The sequence below is a fragment of the Diadema antillarum genome, unplaced genomic scaffold, assembly GCF_040938485.1.
Source record: "Diadema antillarum isolate AM-2024a unplaced genomic scaffold, OU_Dant_1.0 seq00000525_RagTag, whole genome shotgun sequence".
NCBI lineage: Eukaryota > Metazoa > Echinodermata > Echinoidea > Diadematoida > Diadematidae > Diadema > Diadema antillarum.
Window position 1 is genome coordinate 377,770 of NW_027271477.1, and position 19,925 is coordinate 397,694.

Below are 19,925 nucleotides of genomic sequence, written 5' to 3' on the forward strand. Positions count from 1 at the left end.
GGAGAATCTCCAGATCAGAAGGTGCTTTGGATTGGAGTCTCTGCATGATTCCCTGATGAACAAACTTGAAACTACAGTCATCAATGTACTAACTCATAGTATTAACTTAGCTCTATCACTTCTGGAACAAATTGAGATCCTATCCCTCTAAGGATACCTACCTGCCAAGTTTGGTGAAAATTGGTTATCAGGTTTTCAAGAAGAAGAGAAAAATGTACAATTTAGGACCCAATGCCACCCCCTCCCCTGGGTCCCAAGGGGGGCACTCCTGATTTTACCATGAAAAATCTTGAAACTACATTCATCAATGTACTAACTCATAATTATACTAACTTAGCTCTATCACTCCGGATTCTAGAGTTAAAGATTATTTAATTTTTTTTTTTTTTTTTTTGGGGGGGGGGGGGGGGGGGGGGAGGGGGTGGGCCTCCCTGGGGCCCCCAGGAAGGGCATGGTGCCTATTTGAACAAATTGCGATCCTATCCCCCTCGGGATGCTACCTGCCAAGTTTGGTGAAAATCGGTCATGGGGTTTTCAAGATGAAGATGAAAATGTAAATAGTTTACGCACGGCACACAATGGACAACACACGCCAGACGAAGAGCAATCGCAATAGCTCACCTGAGCCATCGGCTCAGGTGTGCTAAAAAATCACTGGAACATCATACAAATCATATCACCTACTTTTGATGTATTCATTAAAGACTATTGGAACAAGCACATAAAAATTATTCAGTCTTATCTTTCCTACAACTTCATATCACCTACATTGCAAAGTGTCACCATTGTTTTCCATGTCTAATGTGTCATAATAAATGCCATATGCACTGAGACTGAATGTAACATTTTCCAATCAAACTCTATCTGTCTCGCACATACACTTGACTCAGTCTTCAGTGGTTGAAGAATGTAATAGTGTACAGTGTACAATTTGATTGATAATCAAATCAGCTCAGCAATATGGCATAATCACAGGAGTTAAGTTGTCAAGAGATGACTTCAGTAAATATTACTCAAGAGATGATACTACAATGCCACATGTTTAGTCCCACTAGGTAAGGATATAATAAGATTCATACAGTGAGCGATGTCATGTTGAGTCTTGGCCACCTCATAAGTGAGTCAGAAGTTGTCAATCTAGTTCAGGGTATCTTTGGCTCGGCCTCTAACCAGAGGGGTTTGCTCCGTGTCTGAGGGAACAGCAGCATCCCTCCAGGGTGGGTGTGAGTGGAGGTAGTCAGACACAGTGTCCTCTTCTTCTTCTGGAGTCTTACGTAGCAGGGAGAAACCAGAGCAGCCGGTGGGTCCCCAGTAAACCAATGTGTTCAGAAAGGCTTGTAAAGGATTCATTATGGCCTGCAAAATGAAATGGTCATACAATTGGAAAGTTTTTCAAATAACATCAGTCTTCTAGTGCACATGACTAGCAGAAAAAGTTTGATATGTATGACGATTCAGTGAAATCTCATCCAGGCTATATATCTAAAAATACAGTCAACCTTGCCGAAGTCGGTATCTATTTGGGCTGAAGAAATAGCTTTGACTTAGAGAACATTTGACTTATGACAGATAAAAATCAATAGTATACAATAAGACGAGGACTTGAACAGACCATTGACCAAGGAGATTATATGACTTGCGAGGTCCACTAATTAATAAGCAACAGTTTCTACTTTTCAGCCTGTCAGCAATGGAAACGTACACAATGTGACTATAAAGTGTAATGCAAAATATTCATTAACCCTATTCTAACTGGGGGGTCAAATTGACCCCCCCTCGACATTTCGCGCCACGATTCCGCAACGCGCAAAGATTTTGCCGCGGCGTTTCATGACTTTTTTCATTGAAGTCTCCCGCATATTTTGAGACCAAATTTGCGACGTCCGGGTACACTGTTCTGAAGTTACGCAATGTTTTGCATAATGCATGTCAACCCGAAAACAGCTCAAATTCATGATTTCGTGTGCAAATCCAATGCAAATTGTGTTTTTTTGTTTAATTGATATAAATTAGATTATTTCAACTTTTAACCATTGAAATTAATCATTTCTAATGTAGATCAGCTTGGAAAAGTGCCTGCAACAAATTTTGGCAAAAAACAATAGAAAACAAAAGGAAAAAAAAAACAATAAAATACATAAGAAATTAACAAAACAATACAAAACAAAAGAAAATAATTTTGATTGTGCTATTTTTTTATAATAAAATTGTTTGATGTGTCTTGAGGAACTCTGACACAAAAATTTAGCAATCCTTCAATCTTTTTAATGGAGTTATAGGTGAAAATATGATTTCATGCGTACATTTGCATAATCAATTTATTAAAAAATATAAAATCAAAATTTTTCTATTGTATGACCATATAATCTTGTAGTTGACATCCGGCTCTATGTACAGGCAAAATTTCGCGGCGATCGCGCGATCGGCGGCCGAGATCTGAAGGGGGGGGGGGGGTCAAATTGACCCCCCCAGTAAAAACTTGGTCTCAAATAGCCCAGTTAGAATAGGGTTAAGCAATCATGAAGATCCATGCTTGTCAACAAGTGATCCGCAATGTCCACCAAGATGTCGCAAGAGTCATATTTGATTTAACTGTGGAACTGTGGGCCAAAGTGGGCCTCACGTTGAAAAAGGTTTAATAATAGCAGGGATGTAGACAACCAAAAAGTGTCCTTCATGTGTTGATACAAATGCCAGTTGAGAAGAAGAGGGTTGTACACTTTGTGGGTTCACACCTTCTGCTCATAACAAAACATTGACTACTTATGCATACAAAGAAAGGCAGTTTTAAGCACATGTTTTTAACTTACAAACAAATAAATAAGACTAATGAATCATTGTGACTTTCAAATAATCTTATTCTGTTTACCTATGGATGAAATAAAAGACTGACTTATTGTTTACGTGTGAAAGTTTATAACATTCAAGACAGATGGCAAAAACTAAAGGGGTGGTATAGTTTTGGATGAGATGGAGCTTCAGGTTTCCAACGTTTTTGTGAGATAATGAGAAATATTTCATGAAATATGAAAGAGCATACAATTCTACCAAAGAGGAATTCAAAGAATGATTGATGAGAACTGGTTTTGAAATGGCTGAAATATCTGCAAACAGAGGTCCTAATAGAAGGTGGGACCAACCTTTTATTAGGACCACTTTGTTTTACTTTGTTTTCAGATATCTCAGCTATTTCAAAACAAATTTTTAATAGGTTTCTAATAATAAGTTAAAATCTGAATACCCATCTTAAGCAAAACTATACCATCTCTTAAACTTTTAAAAATGAAAATATTCAATATTTTCACTGTGAAAATTTGCAAACCTACCATCAAGATCCAGATGATGTAGTAGACTTTACTACTCAATGGGACACCACTAAGTAGCATGATTCCATTCACTACATTTGGAAGCCAGCTGCAACATTTGAAAGAAGTACATTGAAAGGGTTGAATGACTTGTTTGATCTTGTTAAGCACACTTTCATGGAAATCACAGAATGAAAGGTTTCATGACTAATCCAAATCTTTTCTATAAAAAAGTGATAGACAAGCAGTCAGTACTGTTTGGGGAAGGCTAACTGTCAATGTCTCTAGTGCCTCTCAATTCATTCTGTATAGTACTGTAGGTAAGTTTCTGATATACTGGATCTGGATAATATTTTGAAAACAATTTGAATGGCTATGTATGTCCTACTCCTTAGAATTTAAGTTAAGTATGATTAAAATCTGTTAGGTTTCAGGAAGAAAATGCAACGTTGTTAAAAAAGTCTATGGACAAAGCTTGACAGATAAAATCACTGTGATAGCTGACTAGAGTCCTGAGCTCAGATTAGATTACAGAAATATGTCTTACCAGATGACCAATGTGATGACAATTTTCAGAAATTTTTTCTTCACTTGTCTTTCAATTTCCCTCTCCTTGTCTGTGTACATTCCTCCAGCCTTCATCAGTGGTGACACTGTCAAAAATTGAAGAGAATTCATCATGGTTTCACTCATTTCCTTTTGAATTCACAGTATTGCTGTAAAAATGTAGGCTTGCAATATTTCAATTGCTCTCCATTACATTTGAATGATTTAATGTGTTTAAGGCATGATTCAAATAGAAGCTGCAGTGTATGCCCTATATTTCAGTGTTTTTATTTTTTAGTATTTTGCCTTGGGGATCAACTAATTTTTGTGAAAATAATAACTCGGGGAAATGCTGCCTCCTGTAACACATACCAGTACCAAAGGTATATGTAGTATATTCTCTCCAAGATGGGGCGTTGCCATCATTTCCTTTTGAAAAGGAATAATAATCTTTATGTCATTCTGTCATAGTGTCAATGTGGTTCTTGATCAAGAATTTAACCCATTCCATACTGAATTCTGAAAAGTCCATAGACTTAATACGCAGGCCACCAGGTTCCTGTACAGAATGGGTTAACCTCTTACAAGTCCCACTTTACAAAATACAAAGCACATGAAATAAATGATGTATAATGCAGGTTGAATGTATTGAAGTTGAATATTGCACTTACCTTTCCTTCCAGCCATGATGTATATGATAGGGTTAATAATGAGAACTGCTACCATGGGGATGAAGAGACAGAGGTAGTAGATCACCACCAGGTTGTGTTTGGATGACTTAGCAGAGCATGCCAACCTTAGGACAGACAAGGAGAATATTCTCAGTTTGCTCTGTCAATTCATGAAAGCTAATGGTGAACTACTAAAATCTATTACTAATTTGTAAAATTTTCAGATAAAACCAGACTCATTCAATGTCAGCAGATTGTCCAAAATATATGTTTTCATGTATCATTTGTGAATAAATTCCGATTTGCACTTTAAACATATGACTCATGGACATCACACTTACAATGCAAATGAGTACATGTACAGTATTGGTGAATGGAATTGGAACATGGCTCTGAAATATGAATTTCTTATGAAAATAAACATAATACACCTACAATATTTCATGCAAGCTTTTTTTCTATCTCTGTGTGACATTAATGTGACAGTTTTTTTTTTAATTTTGTAATGGTTTAATAGATTTAGTCATATGTTTTGATCTCCTTTCTAGAAATACTGCTTTTGTTTAACTTAGAGGATAATTTCTGACATTTGCCACATAATTGCAACAACCATTACACAAGGCTTGGAGGTGGATATTAAACTGATAGCTACGGCAGTATCTCTAGGGTTTAAAACTGTTATGATTAACTTTGCATATTCTCGATAAACCTACATGAAATTATTTTTAGAAGCCAGATAAAGCTGTATTTGAAACAATGGCAATGTAACAATATTCTGTGCTAAAATCTCTTCAGTACTGTAAAAAATAGACACATACAGATACAATGTATACAGCAATGTCAGCACAAATTGAAGTTAAAGAGCTGAAAATGCTTTACTTCAGACAAAAAGCCCTGATTTTACCAGATAAATCAATGTACAGTAAATTGTACTTGAGTCAAAGTTGCATAGTGGAATATTGGGTGAGTTAAGGAAAAATCTATTCCCTTCTACCAACTTGAAATATAAAATTCATTTTGCCAGATCGCAAGTGGCCAGGTCTCATAATGTCAATCCAAAATCTCAAAATGCAAATTTATGTCACAATGCCCCTAAGACAACTCCACTGTAACAATATCTCAAATCCTTTTCTTTGAAATGTTTCCTAATATCTATAATCTGGAGACAGAAGAATGTTGAATTCAGCTCTAATTTGCAAGATGCAAAAAAAAAAAAAAAAAAAAGGACCTACGAAGATATGAAAAATGAAGAATTAAAGAGAGCTACATAAATTGATGATTATTTTCTGGCAGAATAGAAAAGATCTAAATCAAAAGATGTCAATGTAATTACTTCTTGTTAGATGGAAGATGAAAACAAACAAGAATACTTACTGTGGTTCCGCTGTTTCATACAGGGCCCAAAGTCCAAAGATGATGAATAATATGGGGAAGAGCCAGCTGATAACAAAGTACACTTTAAACACATCTGTCCTGTAAGACATGATAAGAAATTGACAATGTGATATCAGTACATATAATACACAATACATGCAATTTTCTGCTTTCTCCACAATATAAGAGTGTTACTTTTACCCCTATCAGTAACTCATGCATTTTTGGCCAGCTCCTGGCCCAAGCTAACTTGGCCCGGGCCAAGCAGTAAAAATTGTGTTCAGTAACTATAGCAGAGCAGCGCTACTTTTACGATGACCATTCACGAACTCGGCCACATAAGGGATAACTACCATTGTAACTGAATGCGAGCTCCAGCGGAGGGCACGGCCAAGTAATTGTGACCTTTGACCGTGCAAGGAATTTTGGCCTGAGCCTGGTGCTGCTATTGTTTATAAAGTCTTCGATCGGCACCAGGCCTGTGCCTGTTCCGCGCCTGGTGCTAGCTTCAGCAGCGCCAAAATAGCCCGCTCCTGGCACTGGCCACTTTGGCCCGACCCATTCATAAACTCAAAATTTTAGGACTTAGCTCGGGCCTGGCCCAAGCCAGAGGAGTTACAGAAAGCGGTATATTACAGTTACTACTGATATCCTGTATGCTCAGTCACTCATCAGTCTTTACTTCTGCATGAAAATTCTAGACAATTGTGATGGTCTTTACCCTCTCTTCCCATCTTTAAAATTCATTGCTTGTCTCCTAAGATGAAATGTCATCAAGCAGCAACAACTTGGATACAAAGGACTCCCGTTATAACGAAGTCCTCGGGACCGGCAGTTTTCTTTCAGTACATCAAAATTTTGTTACAACCGAACAAATAAACAATAAAAATACATAGAGCGGATAACGTTGCTTCCTGAATTTTTACTTCATAGTAACCGGAATTTTGTTATAACCGTTTTTGTTATAATGGGAGTGCCTTGTATACAGCTTGCTTTGCGGCAACATATTTATGAAATAAATCACACAATAATGACCATCAATAGTCTCTCCTTCTTGCCCCCCCCCCCCAAAAAAAAAGGATTAAAGTTCAAATAAACCTCTTACATGAATGCTAAGATAGCACTCTCTTCCACTAGCTTTCTTTTTTCACCCCTTGAATAAAGCCTAGTGCACATTGCAGTCCTTTGACCTACATACAATATTTACATAGTTATCATGAAAGTCAAACCTGCAACAATAATTATCTAACAGACTGTTTGGCTCAACTTCATAGTTTGGGGTTTTGATTCTCAGCTTCCTTTTTCTCAGAGGATTTTCTGATACAGTTTGTGGTCTGGCTTTAATTTTCCATTGTTGTTTGCTTTTTCCTCACTGGTTTTAATTGCATGTACACACTCACTGTGGGTGACATTCCTTCTATTGTCAGCAGGAACCTAAGCAATGATTCACAGACTTGTTAATGATTAGCATACATAATACTGTATACGCTATAATTTTCGCGAATTGCCGCTGTCACACATTTTCGCGAGTGGTTAAATTCACGATTGGGGGACCAGAGAAAATATGAAGTGGCAAAGAAAGTGTGAATTTTCAACTTATTAGCAAATAAGAATGATACTAGTTATACACTGCATGAAAAAAACTTACCAAACTCTGCGAACTAGTAAGTTGAAATTCAACATTTTTGAAGTGGTTAAGTCCATCGCGCTAGATTTCTGACAAGTGGTCCCCTTGCGATAATGGATTGGCTCTCTACAGTATTCGTAAGTAGACGTGGACGTGCGTAAACAAGCTTAGCCAGTATGGTCTGTTCGGTAAGCCGTGACATGGTATACTAGTACTGAAATGTTCGTATCATCAAGGCAAGGGATTCATTTTGGAAGGTAATATTTTGGCGTGTTGTTAATTTCGCGAATAGCTCCCGACTCGCGAAATTCGCGAAAATAAAACCCCCGCGAAATATATAGCGTATACAGTAATCACAGAGACTCCAACCCTAAGCACCTTCTGATCTGGAGATTCTCCCGCCTGAAACCGCTAGCAAACGGGAGACTCCAACTTGATGTGCGCGAAATGCATATCACGAGCGCAAAGTTCCTTGCGGCCGGGGTTCAGGGCCTGCCTGGGCCCTGGAAGCTCTAATAATTAGGATTCTTGATGCTCTCTCGTGCTATCTAAGGCTTATTTTTCAACATACGAAGACAAAAAGTAAGACATCATTTCAAACTGGAGACACAGAGCCAGGGCGGGAGAACTCAAATCTCAAGCGGGAGAAGGGGAGATTTTGCAAAAGTGGGCTTTCGGCGGGAGATTTCTCGTCGAAAGCGGGAGAGTTAGAGTCTCTGTAATCAGTATATGCCATATATTTAGTGAGTTTACATTTTCGCAAATATTGAGACTTCTTGAGAATTTTGTGAGTGGTGAAATTAGGCATTAGAGTGTAGTGCAACAACAAAGGACGAAATTGGTATCATTTACTCACTTTCAGGAAGCAAAATGAGTGATCCTGCATTGAAAATAAATATGCTATAAACTTAGGAGAAAGTATTGAGAATTGCTGGTATGTACGATGTATTCCTAAAATAATTCCAAGATCAGATCATCACATGTTACTTGTATCAGTTACAATAGACACAATAACATGATTTGAGACACATGCTCAATCATGTTTGGATTCATGTCAGGATCACAGGTAATATCTTTGCATGTTGTTAAATTTGCAAATGGCACTGAACTCACAAAATTGGCAACCCCCCCCCAAAAAAAAAAAAAAAAAAAAAAAAACACAAAATATATGGCATATAATACAGAACATGATATTGAGTATTTGCAATTTTATTCATAGTGCAATAGGTATGCTAATGGTTTACCATAATTCATGACTGTATGTGTCTGCCTATCTGTCTGTCTGTTCTGCATGTGTAATGTCTAAAAATATGATGACATAAAGGCCAACTCACAGAGTAGATTTTCTGAGGAAGAGATAAACATCCACAGCATAGCTAGTCAGCCACATGTAGGTTGCAAAGAAGAAGAAATGCGTCCATGCCTGAAAAAACAATCAAACAAATAAAACATCATCTCTGATGTAAGTCATATTGTTGGACAATATTGTGCAAGATATACCTGACATTCTATGAAACAACTTACTAAGGTGCCATTTTATATATGTGCAAATTCAGAGCACAAATATGACTAAGAGGTCCCTGGCCTAGTCCTTACTACATGAACAGTGTACTTTGCTTTCTGGACGCTCCATTTGAGGCAAACTCATTTCACAAACCTTCAGATTCAGGGATTTTTGTGTTTTGTTTGTTTGTTAGTTTTTTGTGGCTCCTTGGGCAACATCCTCCTAATTCTTGGTATATTGGTCCTGCCTGAGGGAACCCCTAAGGGCACAGGGACAAACCATCATTTAACCTATTAGTAACTGAACCGGCCGAAACCGCATATCTTATTACTCTCTAAAATGCCAGTAAACATTTTTTTTCTTCTTCAATTTTTTGAATATAGTTCAATGCTTTACCATTTTTTTTTAATAGAATGTATAGAATGTAATTTCAAAGAGGTCAAAGGTCAGCATAAGTACGTCAGAGTCATTTCTGTGACACACCATTCTCTTGGTAAAGTCTTGATAGGCTTTCAAATAAACATAACTTATACAGTGTAATACACAAAAATAAACATGCAGTAAGCTATTTAAATGCATTTAGAAAGTTGTTGAAACGAGGGCAGTACTGCTGCAACAAGGAAACCATAGGTCATTATGTACAGAATCTTCAGTAGCTAAAGGGTTAAAAACTGTAATCCCTATCCTAATTCATGAATACTGCCAAATAATAATAATGTATACTTCTATAGTGCAACAATCCATCAAAAAGATGCTCATGGCACTTTTAGTCATTAAGGTTAGGAAAAGAAAGACAGAAAGAAGAAGAAGAAAAGGAAATATATGACATCTTCACTTTTTTTTTTCTCCTGCAACATATTAAACAGATCTGTTTTTAGACATGTTTTAAATGATTCCATTGAAGATGACTGGTCAAACTCCAGCCACCAGTTTTCATGAAAAGGAAGAAAATGTGCAAAATTCTGAAAATTAGTTTATATACCACCATTTGATCTCTCTCTCTCTCTCTCTCTCTCTTCTCTATCTCTTCTTTATCATGACAGTGGCATGTCTCACAGACTGGTATTCACTGTATATTATCCTAGTAATATATTATCCTGAATATATTCTATCCATGTAACTATTACAATTGAATGAGACAGTAAAATGCATTTGAACAATGAAATGATCACACCATCACTCTTACTCAGCTCTCCATCTACAGCCAATAACACCAAACAACAGAATAATCTCAACCTGCACCAAGAGAAATCAAAGCAGTGTACAACCATCCCCTCAAAAAAGAAAAAAGAAAAAAGAGTGAATTGAATAGGTGCCTATTCACACAAGTCATGCATGAATTTACACAGGAATTTTGATTTCTGAGGAAGAATGCTTTGCAGTACTTAACACCATGTGTATGTAATTCTTGAAGGGAGAGCTATTTGGCAAAAGAGAACACTAGACAGAGGAGAGTAGAGGGAAGCGACCCCATTGCCACTGTATAAGAAGTTATGTAATGAACACAAATAGTGGACATAGGAGAATGGGGATAGGGAGAGTTGTACCAAGGAATAGAGTGATAATTAGATTAAGGTTTTAGAAGTCGGTAGGAGGAGAAAGATCCAGAAAGACATTCAAAGAGCAATCAGGGAAATATTTCTGTCTTGCATGCATCTCAGTTCTTCTTCACTATGTGCCTTGGAGTTAGTGAACTATTTAAAGTAACACCTATAAAATTTGCTATGCTGTACAATTACTTTACTTTTATTTTGCTTCTGGTATCAGCTTCAGATGATATAACTCTGAATGTGTCTCTCAAAGTTTATGATCATTCTGTGGTAAATCTTAAAAAATAAAGGCAGGGATTTTTGATATTCTGTTCACATCTCTCAGAAGTTACCACCATTCAACATGTGCTAAGGTGTTTTGCTACCAACCAAGCCTCATCCAATGTCCACTTCTACTGCAACCAAGGGCAGACTAGTGTTCTCTATCACACAGGTAATACACCCACAGTACTCACCCACAGAGCTCTTCCTACATGGTGTACTTACCGTAGCAATGATGCAAACCCATTCCCAAGCTCCCTCAGACAGCTCCACCATAAGATTCTCATCTGTGGCATCCAAGACACGCAGAAAATCACCTGCCAGGACTATCAGGCCTGGGTCAGAAAAGAAAGGTACACATGATACAAAAAAAACCCTCAAAATGTGTCAAAGAAGAATCTAGTGGAAACATGCCAGTAGATCATATCAGAACAATATGTCAACCTGGTAGCAGTGAGCACATGTAGGACAAATAAAACTAGAGAGGGGCCGTCAAAGGCGGCAGACCCACGCCTAAGTACAAAGTCGGGGTAAACATAATGTGCATTCGGTCATCTACCAGAATTCGGCCACTTAATTGCCAGTGTGCTTTATCACCAGCCAGTGAGTTCTACCAAAGATCGTACACTGAAGTGTACGATCTTTGGTTCTACAGTCACATCACACGCAAATCACATAATTACACATACGGTATTAACACTCATTCACGTACAGGAAAGTCCTTAAGTCTCCTCCAAAAATCCATCGAAAATCCCAAATTCCACCGTCAAAAGTGCAGAATCGGAACTTTTCCAAGCGCGCGCGAATTAAGTCCAGTTTTAAGAGTATTGTCTACGCGACGGGTCGCGGAAAAAAGCGCTAAAAATCGAGAAATACGCCGTTTTCTTGCGGGATATTTTGATTATAGCAAGCCGAGAGTGTGATGATATCAAAGGTCGTATGAGTGTACGATCTTTGATGGTATCCACAAAAGCAAAAAAGAAAAACAAAATTTACGTACCCTCTAGGCAATTACCCCTATGATTAGTGTCTACGGGAATTATTCAATGCAAGGGTTGAATGCAAATGTCTACTGCACCAGTATTCGGCCACCAACGAGCGCCGCAACGTCCCCGGTGCAATTTTGCACCAACAGTGTAGAGCGCGATGCATTTTCAGCGGCCTTGCACACGCATTGACATTGAGCACGCATATCGTGCAGTGTGACTGCGACCGAGCAAAATGCTCCTCCAACGAAAAAAACAATCAATGTTAATTTGAAAAATCATCAAATATCAAAGGTCGTATGAGTGTACGATCTTTGATGGTATCCACAAAAGCAAAAAAGAAAAACAAAATTTACGTACCCCCTAGGCAATTACCCCTATGATTAGTGTCTACGGGAATTATTCAATGCAAGGGTTGAATGCAAATGTCTACTGCACCAGTATTCGGCCACCAACGAGCGCCGCAACGTCCCCGGTGCAATTTTGCACCAACAGTGTAGAGCGCGATGCATTTTCAGCGGCCTTGCACACGCATTGACATTGAGCACGCTTATCGTGCAGTGTGACTGCGACCGAGCAAAATGCTCCTCCAACGAAAAAAACAATCAATGTTAATTTGAAAAATCATCAAATATCAAAGGTCGTATGAGTGTACGATCTTTGATGGTATCCACAAAAGCAAAAAAGAAAAACAAAATTTACGTACCCCCTAGGCAATTACCCCTATGATTAGTGTCTACGGGAATTATTCAATGCAAGGGTTGAATGCAAATGTCTACTGCACCAGTATTCGGCCACCAACGAGCGCCGCAACGTCCCCGGTGCAATTTTGCACCAACAGTGTAGAGCGCGATGCATTTTCAGCGGCCTTGCACACGCATTGACATTGAGCACGCATATCGTGCAGTGTGACTGCGACCGAGCAAAATGCTCCTCCAACGAAAAAAACAATCAATGTTAATTTGAAAAATCATCAAAATACGGGCCAGTTTGTGATGACGGAGAACGAACTTTCATAAATCTAGAAGGACATAGTCCCTCAAATAGGCCTAAACGTAAATTTCGGAATTCTTACGAACATTTGAGCAGCGAAGTCGGATCGTTGGGGAGTTTATGTCTTCGTATGGTAGCGGAAAATCGCAAAGTGAGAAACGGGAAATTTTCGGAATGGTCACTATACCATGGGGTCAAAACTTCAAGGTCACACAGAATTTGCAAGGGTCAACCGATTATCACCAAAATCTAATCGATTCTTTCCTGTCATTATCCAAACATTCCCTGAACATTTCGTGCAAATCCGTTTACCCGTTCTCTTGTTATCTTGTACACAAACAAACAAACAAACAAACAAACAAACATACAAACAAACAAACAAACAAACAAACAAACAAACAAAAAAACAAAAAAACAAACAAACAAACAAACAAACAAACATACGGAACCCTTTACATAACCCCCTGCCGATTTTCATCGGCGTGGGTAATTAAGCATTCTTGATTACTGGTTTGTAAAATGTATCTAATAAACACAAAGATGTGGAGTAGAATTTTATATACAAATAAGATGTTGAATAGAATTGGATTGGTTGAAAGAAGTGAATGTTCATTCTGTAATGTGAATGTTGAGACTTTAATACATTTTTTTAGTGAGTGTCAATATGTTGATAGATTGTGGGTTGAAGTAAGAGAATGGATTAATATTAACACGGGGTTAGAAATAACATTTACGACGGAAAATAAATTATTTGGTTTTGGGGGTATTAACAATTCGGCATTGAATTGTATTACCATGCTTGTGAGATATGAAATTTATGTTTGTAAAATAAGAAAAATAATACCTCGTTTTGATTTATGTAAATATAGTATAAGGGAATATTATGATAGAGAGAAATTTATCGCAAGAAATAATCATAAGTTGCAAGTGTTTCAGAAAAAATGGTGTCTTTTTAGACACCTTTTTTCTTGATGTATATTGTATTGAATTCGAAAAAAAAAAGCATGATGTTATTTGAAATATGTTGTAATATGTGTATAGATGAAAGAGAATAATAAATATCCCAGTGAGGGAAAAAAAAAAAAAAAAAAAAAAAAAGATGTGGAGTTGGAAAATTCTTCGTTTTGTTTGGAAATGGAAGTTTAAAAGTTTATAGTTTATAGTTTATAGTTTATTATATAAGAAGCAAAATGTTGAAGATATGGATTTACAAGAAATTTTAGAAGGTCAAGATATTCCAAGGTTAAACGAAGCACTAAGATTGTCTTTAGAAGGCTCTTTGCAAATAGAAGAATTGGATCAAATGTTGAAAAATATGAAAAATAATAAGTCACCTGGAATGGATGGATTTACTGTAGAATTTTTTAGAGTATTTTGGGAAGATTTGAGGTTTTTAGTGTTGAGATCATTGAATTATGCATATACAGAGGAAAATATGTCCTTTTCTCAAAAATTGGGTGTTTTAACTTTGATTCCTAAAGAAGATAAAGATAAGTATTATTTGAAAAATTGGCGACCAATTTCTTTGTTGAATGTAGTTTATAAATTAGCATCGGGATGTATTGCGAATCGAATTAAGAAGGTTTTGTCTTTTGTGATAAGTGAAAACCAGAAAGGGTTTTTATCAGGTAGATTTATTGGAGAGAATATTCGCCGTTTATATGATTTGATTTTGTATACAGATGTCAAAGATATTCCAGCATTATTATTATTGATTGATTTTGAAAAAGCTTTCGATTCAATCTCTCATGAGTTTATAACAAAAGTGATGTCATTTTTCAATTTCGGTCCCTCAATAATTTCTTGGATAAATATTTTATATGCTGATGCTTTTTCGTCTGCTCAGATTAATGGTTTTTTTACTGAGAGATTTAAGATAGAAAGAGGTTGCAGGCAAGGCGACCCTCTTTCTCCATATATATTTTTGTTGTGCAGTGAAATATTAAATTTGATGATTTCTGGACCTAATTCATTTGAAGGGATAAAAATAGATAATATGTTTCATAGAATAGTTCAATATGCGGATGATACACTGTTGACATTAAATGGTACAGAGAAGGATTTATTTATAGCAATGAATATTGTAGATAGATTTGCAAATATATCTGGTTTAAAAATCAATGAAAATAAAACAAAAGTAATATGGATAGGGAAATGTAAGAATAAAGAAGATAGAATGTTGCCTGAAAGGAATTTTCATTGGGTGTATGAAGGAGGTTTTAAGTATCTGGGTATACATTTTTTTGTTGATTTAGAGAGAACTGTTCAGTATAATTATTATGACAAAATGGAAGTGATTAGGAAACAAATGAACTCTTGGCGTAAACGCTCTTTAACAGTGCTTGGTAGAATTGTAGTTATTAAGTCACTGTTGTTATCAAAATTGAATTATTTGTTTTTGTCTTTGCCAAGTCCTAAAGGTAATTTTTTGAATGAGATAAATGATATGTTTTATAGTTTTATATGGGAAAGGAAGCCGGATAAAATGAACAGAATTCAAATGTCTCAGACATACGCACAAGGTGGAGTGAAAATGATAAATATTTACACACAGGTTACAGCACTGAAAATATCATGGATTAGGCGATTGTTATTTACAACGGATAAATGGTCAGAAAAATTATTGAGTATATTTTTGCCCCGTACCCATCAATTAGACATGAGTCTCGGAAATGATTTTTTCTTTGAACAAGCCTCACATACGTGTAATCCCTTTTGGAAAGAAGTATTCACAGCTTACGGCGAATTACTTTCGGTTTATTGTAATAATTTTCAGTGTCAACCTTTGTGGAAAAATAATAAGATTACTATAGGAAATGCGTCGGTTTTTAAACGAAAGTGGTATAAAAAAGGAATTCGTTTTGTTAATGATTTGTTAGATGAAGAAGGAAATGTATTATCATTTACTGCCTTTAAGAGGAAATATGATGTTGACGTTAATTTTTTAGATTATTTTGGAATATGTCATGCGGTTAAAAAAGCAGGTTGTGATAGAAGTATGAATAATATGGAAAAGTTTTGTCAACCAATTATACCTGATATTTTACAATTGGTTATAAAACATTCTAAAGGATGTTCACATATTTATGCTGTTTTGTTAAAGAATAGAAATAATGTATATCAATGTAAAGGATTTTTAAGATGGCGACAATTGATACAACTTGAAGAAAAGAAATGGCAATCTTTTTCGTTGGCCCCGTTTAAGAGCACGGAAGATGTTAGTTTACGATGGTTTCAGTTTAAAATAGTTAATAGAATTTTATATACAAATAAGATGTTGAATAGAATTGGATTGGTTGAAAGAAGTGAATGTTCATTCTGTAATGTGAATGTTGAGACTTTAATACATTTTTTTAGTGAGTGTCAATATGTTGATAGATTGTGGGTTGAAGTAAGAGAATGGATTAATATTAACACGGGGTTAGAAATAACATTTACGACGGAAAATAAATTATTTGGTTTTGGGGGTATTAACAATTCGGCATTGAATTGTATTACCATGCTTGTGAGATATGAAATTTATGTTTGTAAAATAAGAAAAATAATACCTCGTTTTGATTTATGTAAATATAGTATAAGGGAATATTATGATAGAGAGAAATTTATCGCAAGAAATAATCATAAGTTGCAAGCGTTTCAGAAAAAATGGTGTCTTTTTAGACACCTTTTTTCTTGATGTATATTGTATTGAATTCGAAAAAAAAAGCATGATGTTATTTGAAATATGTTGTAATATGTGTATAGATGAAAGAGAATAATAAATATCCCAGTGAGGGGAAAAAAAAAAAAAAAAAAAAAATAAAAGTTTGATGCTAGAAGCATTTACTTACCAAAACAAGCCATGATGTCTGAAAAGGACAGCCAGAAAAGGATCCATTTCTGACGCTTGTCTACGACTCTGGTAAGACTGCGAGAAGAACTCTGACTCTCCTGTCTCTTTGGATAAAGCATGTACAGTGCACCAATGATGCTCAAAGAGGACATAACAATGACTGTTGCATTGTAGAGGTACAGGTATGTCTTGAATGGAGTGGCAGAGCTGGGGTACACATTTGAGTGATTGGTATCGGAGCCATTAACTGTGATTGCATCGTTTTGCACATCAGTAGCATTCACAGTTTCGTTGACAATACGTACAAAGGAGCAGCACAGTAAGTCCAAAGTTGGGGAAGACATGTTGTTCGCTGCAATGGAAGGTGCTCAGTCTCTTCGAATGTTACACTGATTTTATGACTTTGACCTCAGCTCTCTCTTGTCTTTATTGGCCGGTCCAGGATTGTCCACTCGTTGGAATTGATCCAGCAGATTGATGATGACATTCGCTTTCATTAATCAGTACAATAACAGAGAACATGACGTAGCAATCTCTGATTTTTTCACAGCGATGAAAGTATGACTCATACTTTGAGACAGTTTGATGAAGTGAGATAGTTGAAAGAAACTTTCCCTTTCATAAGATCATCAAGCCTTCACACAGTACCATGCATGCTGTTTACATTAATGCCAGGGTTTCACAACCCTGTGCAGCTGATCAGAATTTGTCACTGTTGCAATTATTTGATGGACAACGTATTCTTGAAGTGCAGCTCTTGCTGAGGTCTTCTAGGAATCCTGTACAGAAGAGAAGAAAGTCAGGTAAGCATAAAAGAACACAGAAAGAAGATGTAAAGATATCAATCTGTACTTTTCTTCTGCACACAGTTGTACATATTTGCATGACTTGCCTATGATGTACACACATACACTCATATGATACATATACATCTCTTATATTTCACCATGTACATGTATACTGTATGTGCCATACACCCAATATAGGTTTTCCCATCCATTTTCGCACTTTTGTCATTCAATTTCAAAGATTTATTATTCAATTTTTTCCCGAGAAGCACGTGGAACGCAAATCCTAACTTAAATTTCGTCAACTGTCATTGTAATTAGTTTTTCGTCAAACATTTTCGAAGACATAGCATTCAAAATCGTCAATTGTCATTCAAATTCATCCCTCCCGCTGACGGATCGCAGAATGTGAAGATCAAATTTGTTTTTGTTCACATGATTTCATGAATTTTTCATTCAAATTAGCCAGATGTTTTCGTATGCAAGACAGTACGTCTGTTTGTATCAGTGTGTACTCAGATTGCTTGTGTGTGTGTGTGTGTGGGGGGGGGGGGACACTTGTGTGTATGTTAACTCCTGAATGTAAAATGTGAACGGTTACAGAAAAAAATACATGAATGACTGGGAAATCACACCGGATAGAGATATGAGACGAATATGAATGAAAATTCAACGAAAATGAAATTGACAAAAGACAAAATCGATCCTGCTGTTTTGAGTGCTGCGAGTGAGACTGACGAATTTGAACTGTAAATGACGAAAATGTATGCCAAATTACTAAATTGAATGGACTTTATATGAAAATGAACGATGAAAGACGAATTTGAAAGTAAGATTGGCCTATTCCCGACATCCCTCGACGAAATCGAAGTAAAAATTTGTGAAATTGAATGAAAAAAGTTTGAAAATGAATGGAAAAACCTAAACTATTTTGTAAGTATCTTTGTGTTACAAATATTTGTATATAGCGATCCCAGGAACCAATAATTACCCACGCCGATGAAAATCGGCAGGGGGTTATGTAAAGGGTTCCGTATGTTTGTTTGTTTGTTTGTTTGTTTGTTTGTTTGTTTTTTTTTGTTTTTTTGTTTGTTTGTTTGTTTGTTTGTTTGTTTGTTTGTATGTTTGTTTGTTTGTTTGTTTGTTTGTTTGTTTGTGTACAAGATAACAAGAGAACGGGTAAACGGATTTGCACGAAATGTTCAGGGAATGTTTGGATAATGACAGGAAAGAATCGATTAGATTTTGGTGATAATCGGTTGACCCTTGCAAATTCTGTGTGACCTTGAAGTTTTGACCCCATGGTATAGTGACCATTCCGAAAATTTCCCGTTTCTCACTTTGCGATTTTCCGCTACCATACGAAGACATAAACTCCCCAACGATCCGACTTCGCTGCTCAAATGTTCGTAAGAATTCCGAAATTTACGTTTAGGCCTATTTGAGGGACTATGTCCTTCTAGATTTATGAAAGTTCGTTCTCCGTCATCACAAACTGGCCCGTATTTTGATGATTTTTCAAATTAACATTGATTGTTTTTTTCGTTGGAGGAGCATTTTGCTCGGTCGCAGTCACACTGCACGATATGCGTACTCAATGTCAATGCGTGTGCAAGGCCGCTGAAAATGCATCGCGCTCTACACTGTTGGTGCAAAATTGCACCGGGGACGTTGCGGCGCTCGTTTGGTGGCCGAATACTGGTGCAGTAGACATTTGCATTCAACCCTTGCATTGAATAATTCCCGTAGACACTAATCATAGGGGTAATTGCCTAGGGGGTACGTAAATTTTGTTTTTCTTTTTTGCTTTTGTGGATACCATCAAAGATCGTACACTCATACGACCTTTGATATTTGATGATTTTTCAAATTAACATTGATTGTTTTTTTCGTTGGAGGAGCATTTTGCTCGGTCGCAGTCACACTGCACGATATGCGTGCTCAATGTCAATGCGTGTGCAAGGCCGCTGAAAATGCATCGCGCTCTACACTGTTGGTGCAAAATTGCACCGGGGACGTTGCCGCGCTCGTTGGTGGCCGAATACTGGTGCAGTAGACATTTGCATTCAACCCTTGCATTGAATAATTCCCGTAGACACTAATCATAGGGGTAATTGCCTAGGGGGTACGTAAATTTTGTTTTTCTTTTTTGCTTTTGTGGATACCATCAAAGATCGTACACTCATACGACCTTTGATATCATCACACTCTCGGCTTGCTATAATCAAAATCTCCCGCAAGAAAACGGCGTATTTCTCGATTTTTAGCGCTTTTTCCGCGACCCGTCGCGTAGACAATACTCTTAAAACTGGACTTAATTCGCGCGCGCTTGGAAAAGTTCCGATTCTGCACTTTTGACGGTGGAATTTCAGGGGCGTCACCAGCTTTTTTTCAAGGGGGGTGCGTTTTGACACTAAATTTTTACGAGATTTTTTGGACAGACATTTGGAATAAATAAGAAGCTCTCAATCCCTAGACTTTTACTGTT

At 36.8% G+C, this 19,925-nt stretch overlaps 1 protein-coding gene across 1 annotated transcript; it reads right to left on the bottom strand.

Moving 5' to 3' along the window:
- Positions 1–660: 660 nt before the first annotated feature.
- On the bottom strand, positions 661–16,993 carry LOC139734410 (G-protein coupled receptor 143-like). Its single transcript, XM_071645197.1, has 8 exons — positions 16,648–16,993; positions 11,064–11,173; positions 8,858–8,946; positions 5,897–5,995; positions 4,523–4,647; positions 3,853–3,958; positions 3,327–3,414; positions 661–1,356 (listed from the first exon to the last, which is right to left on the bottom strand). Exons 1-8 carry the CDS (start codon positions 16,991–16,993, stop codon positions 1,138–1,140), a joined length of 1,182 nt encoding a protein of 393 aa, XP_071501298.1. The 3' UTR covers positions 661–1,137.
- Between the last annotated feature and the right edge of the window lie 2,932 nt (positions 16,994–19,925).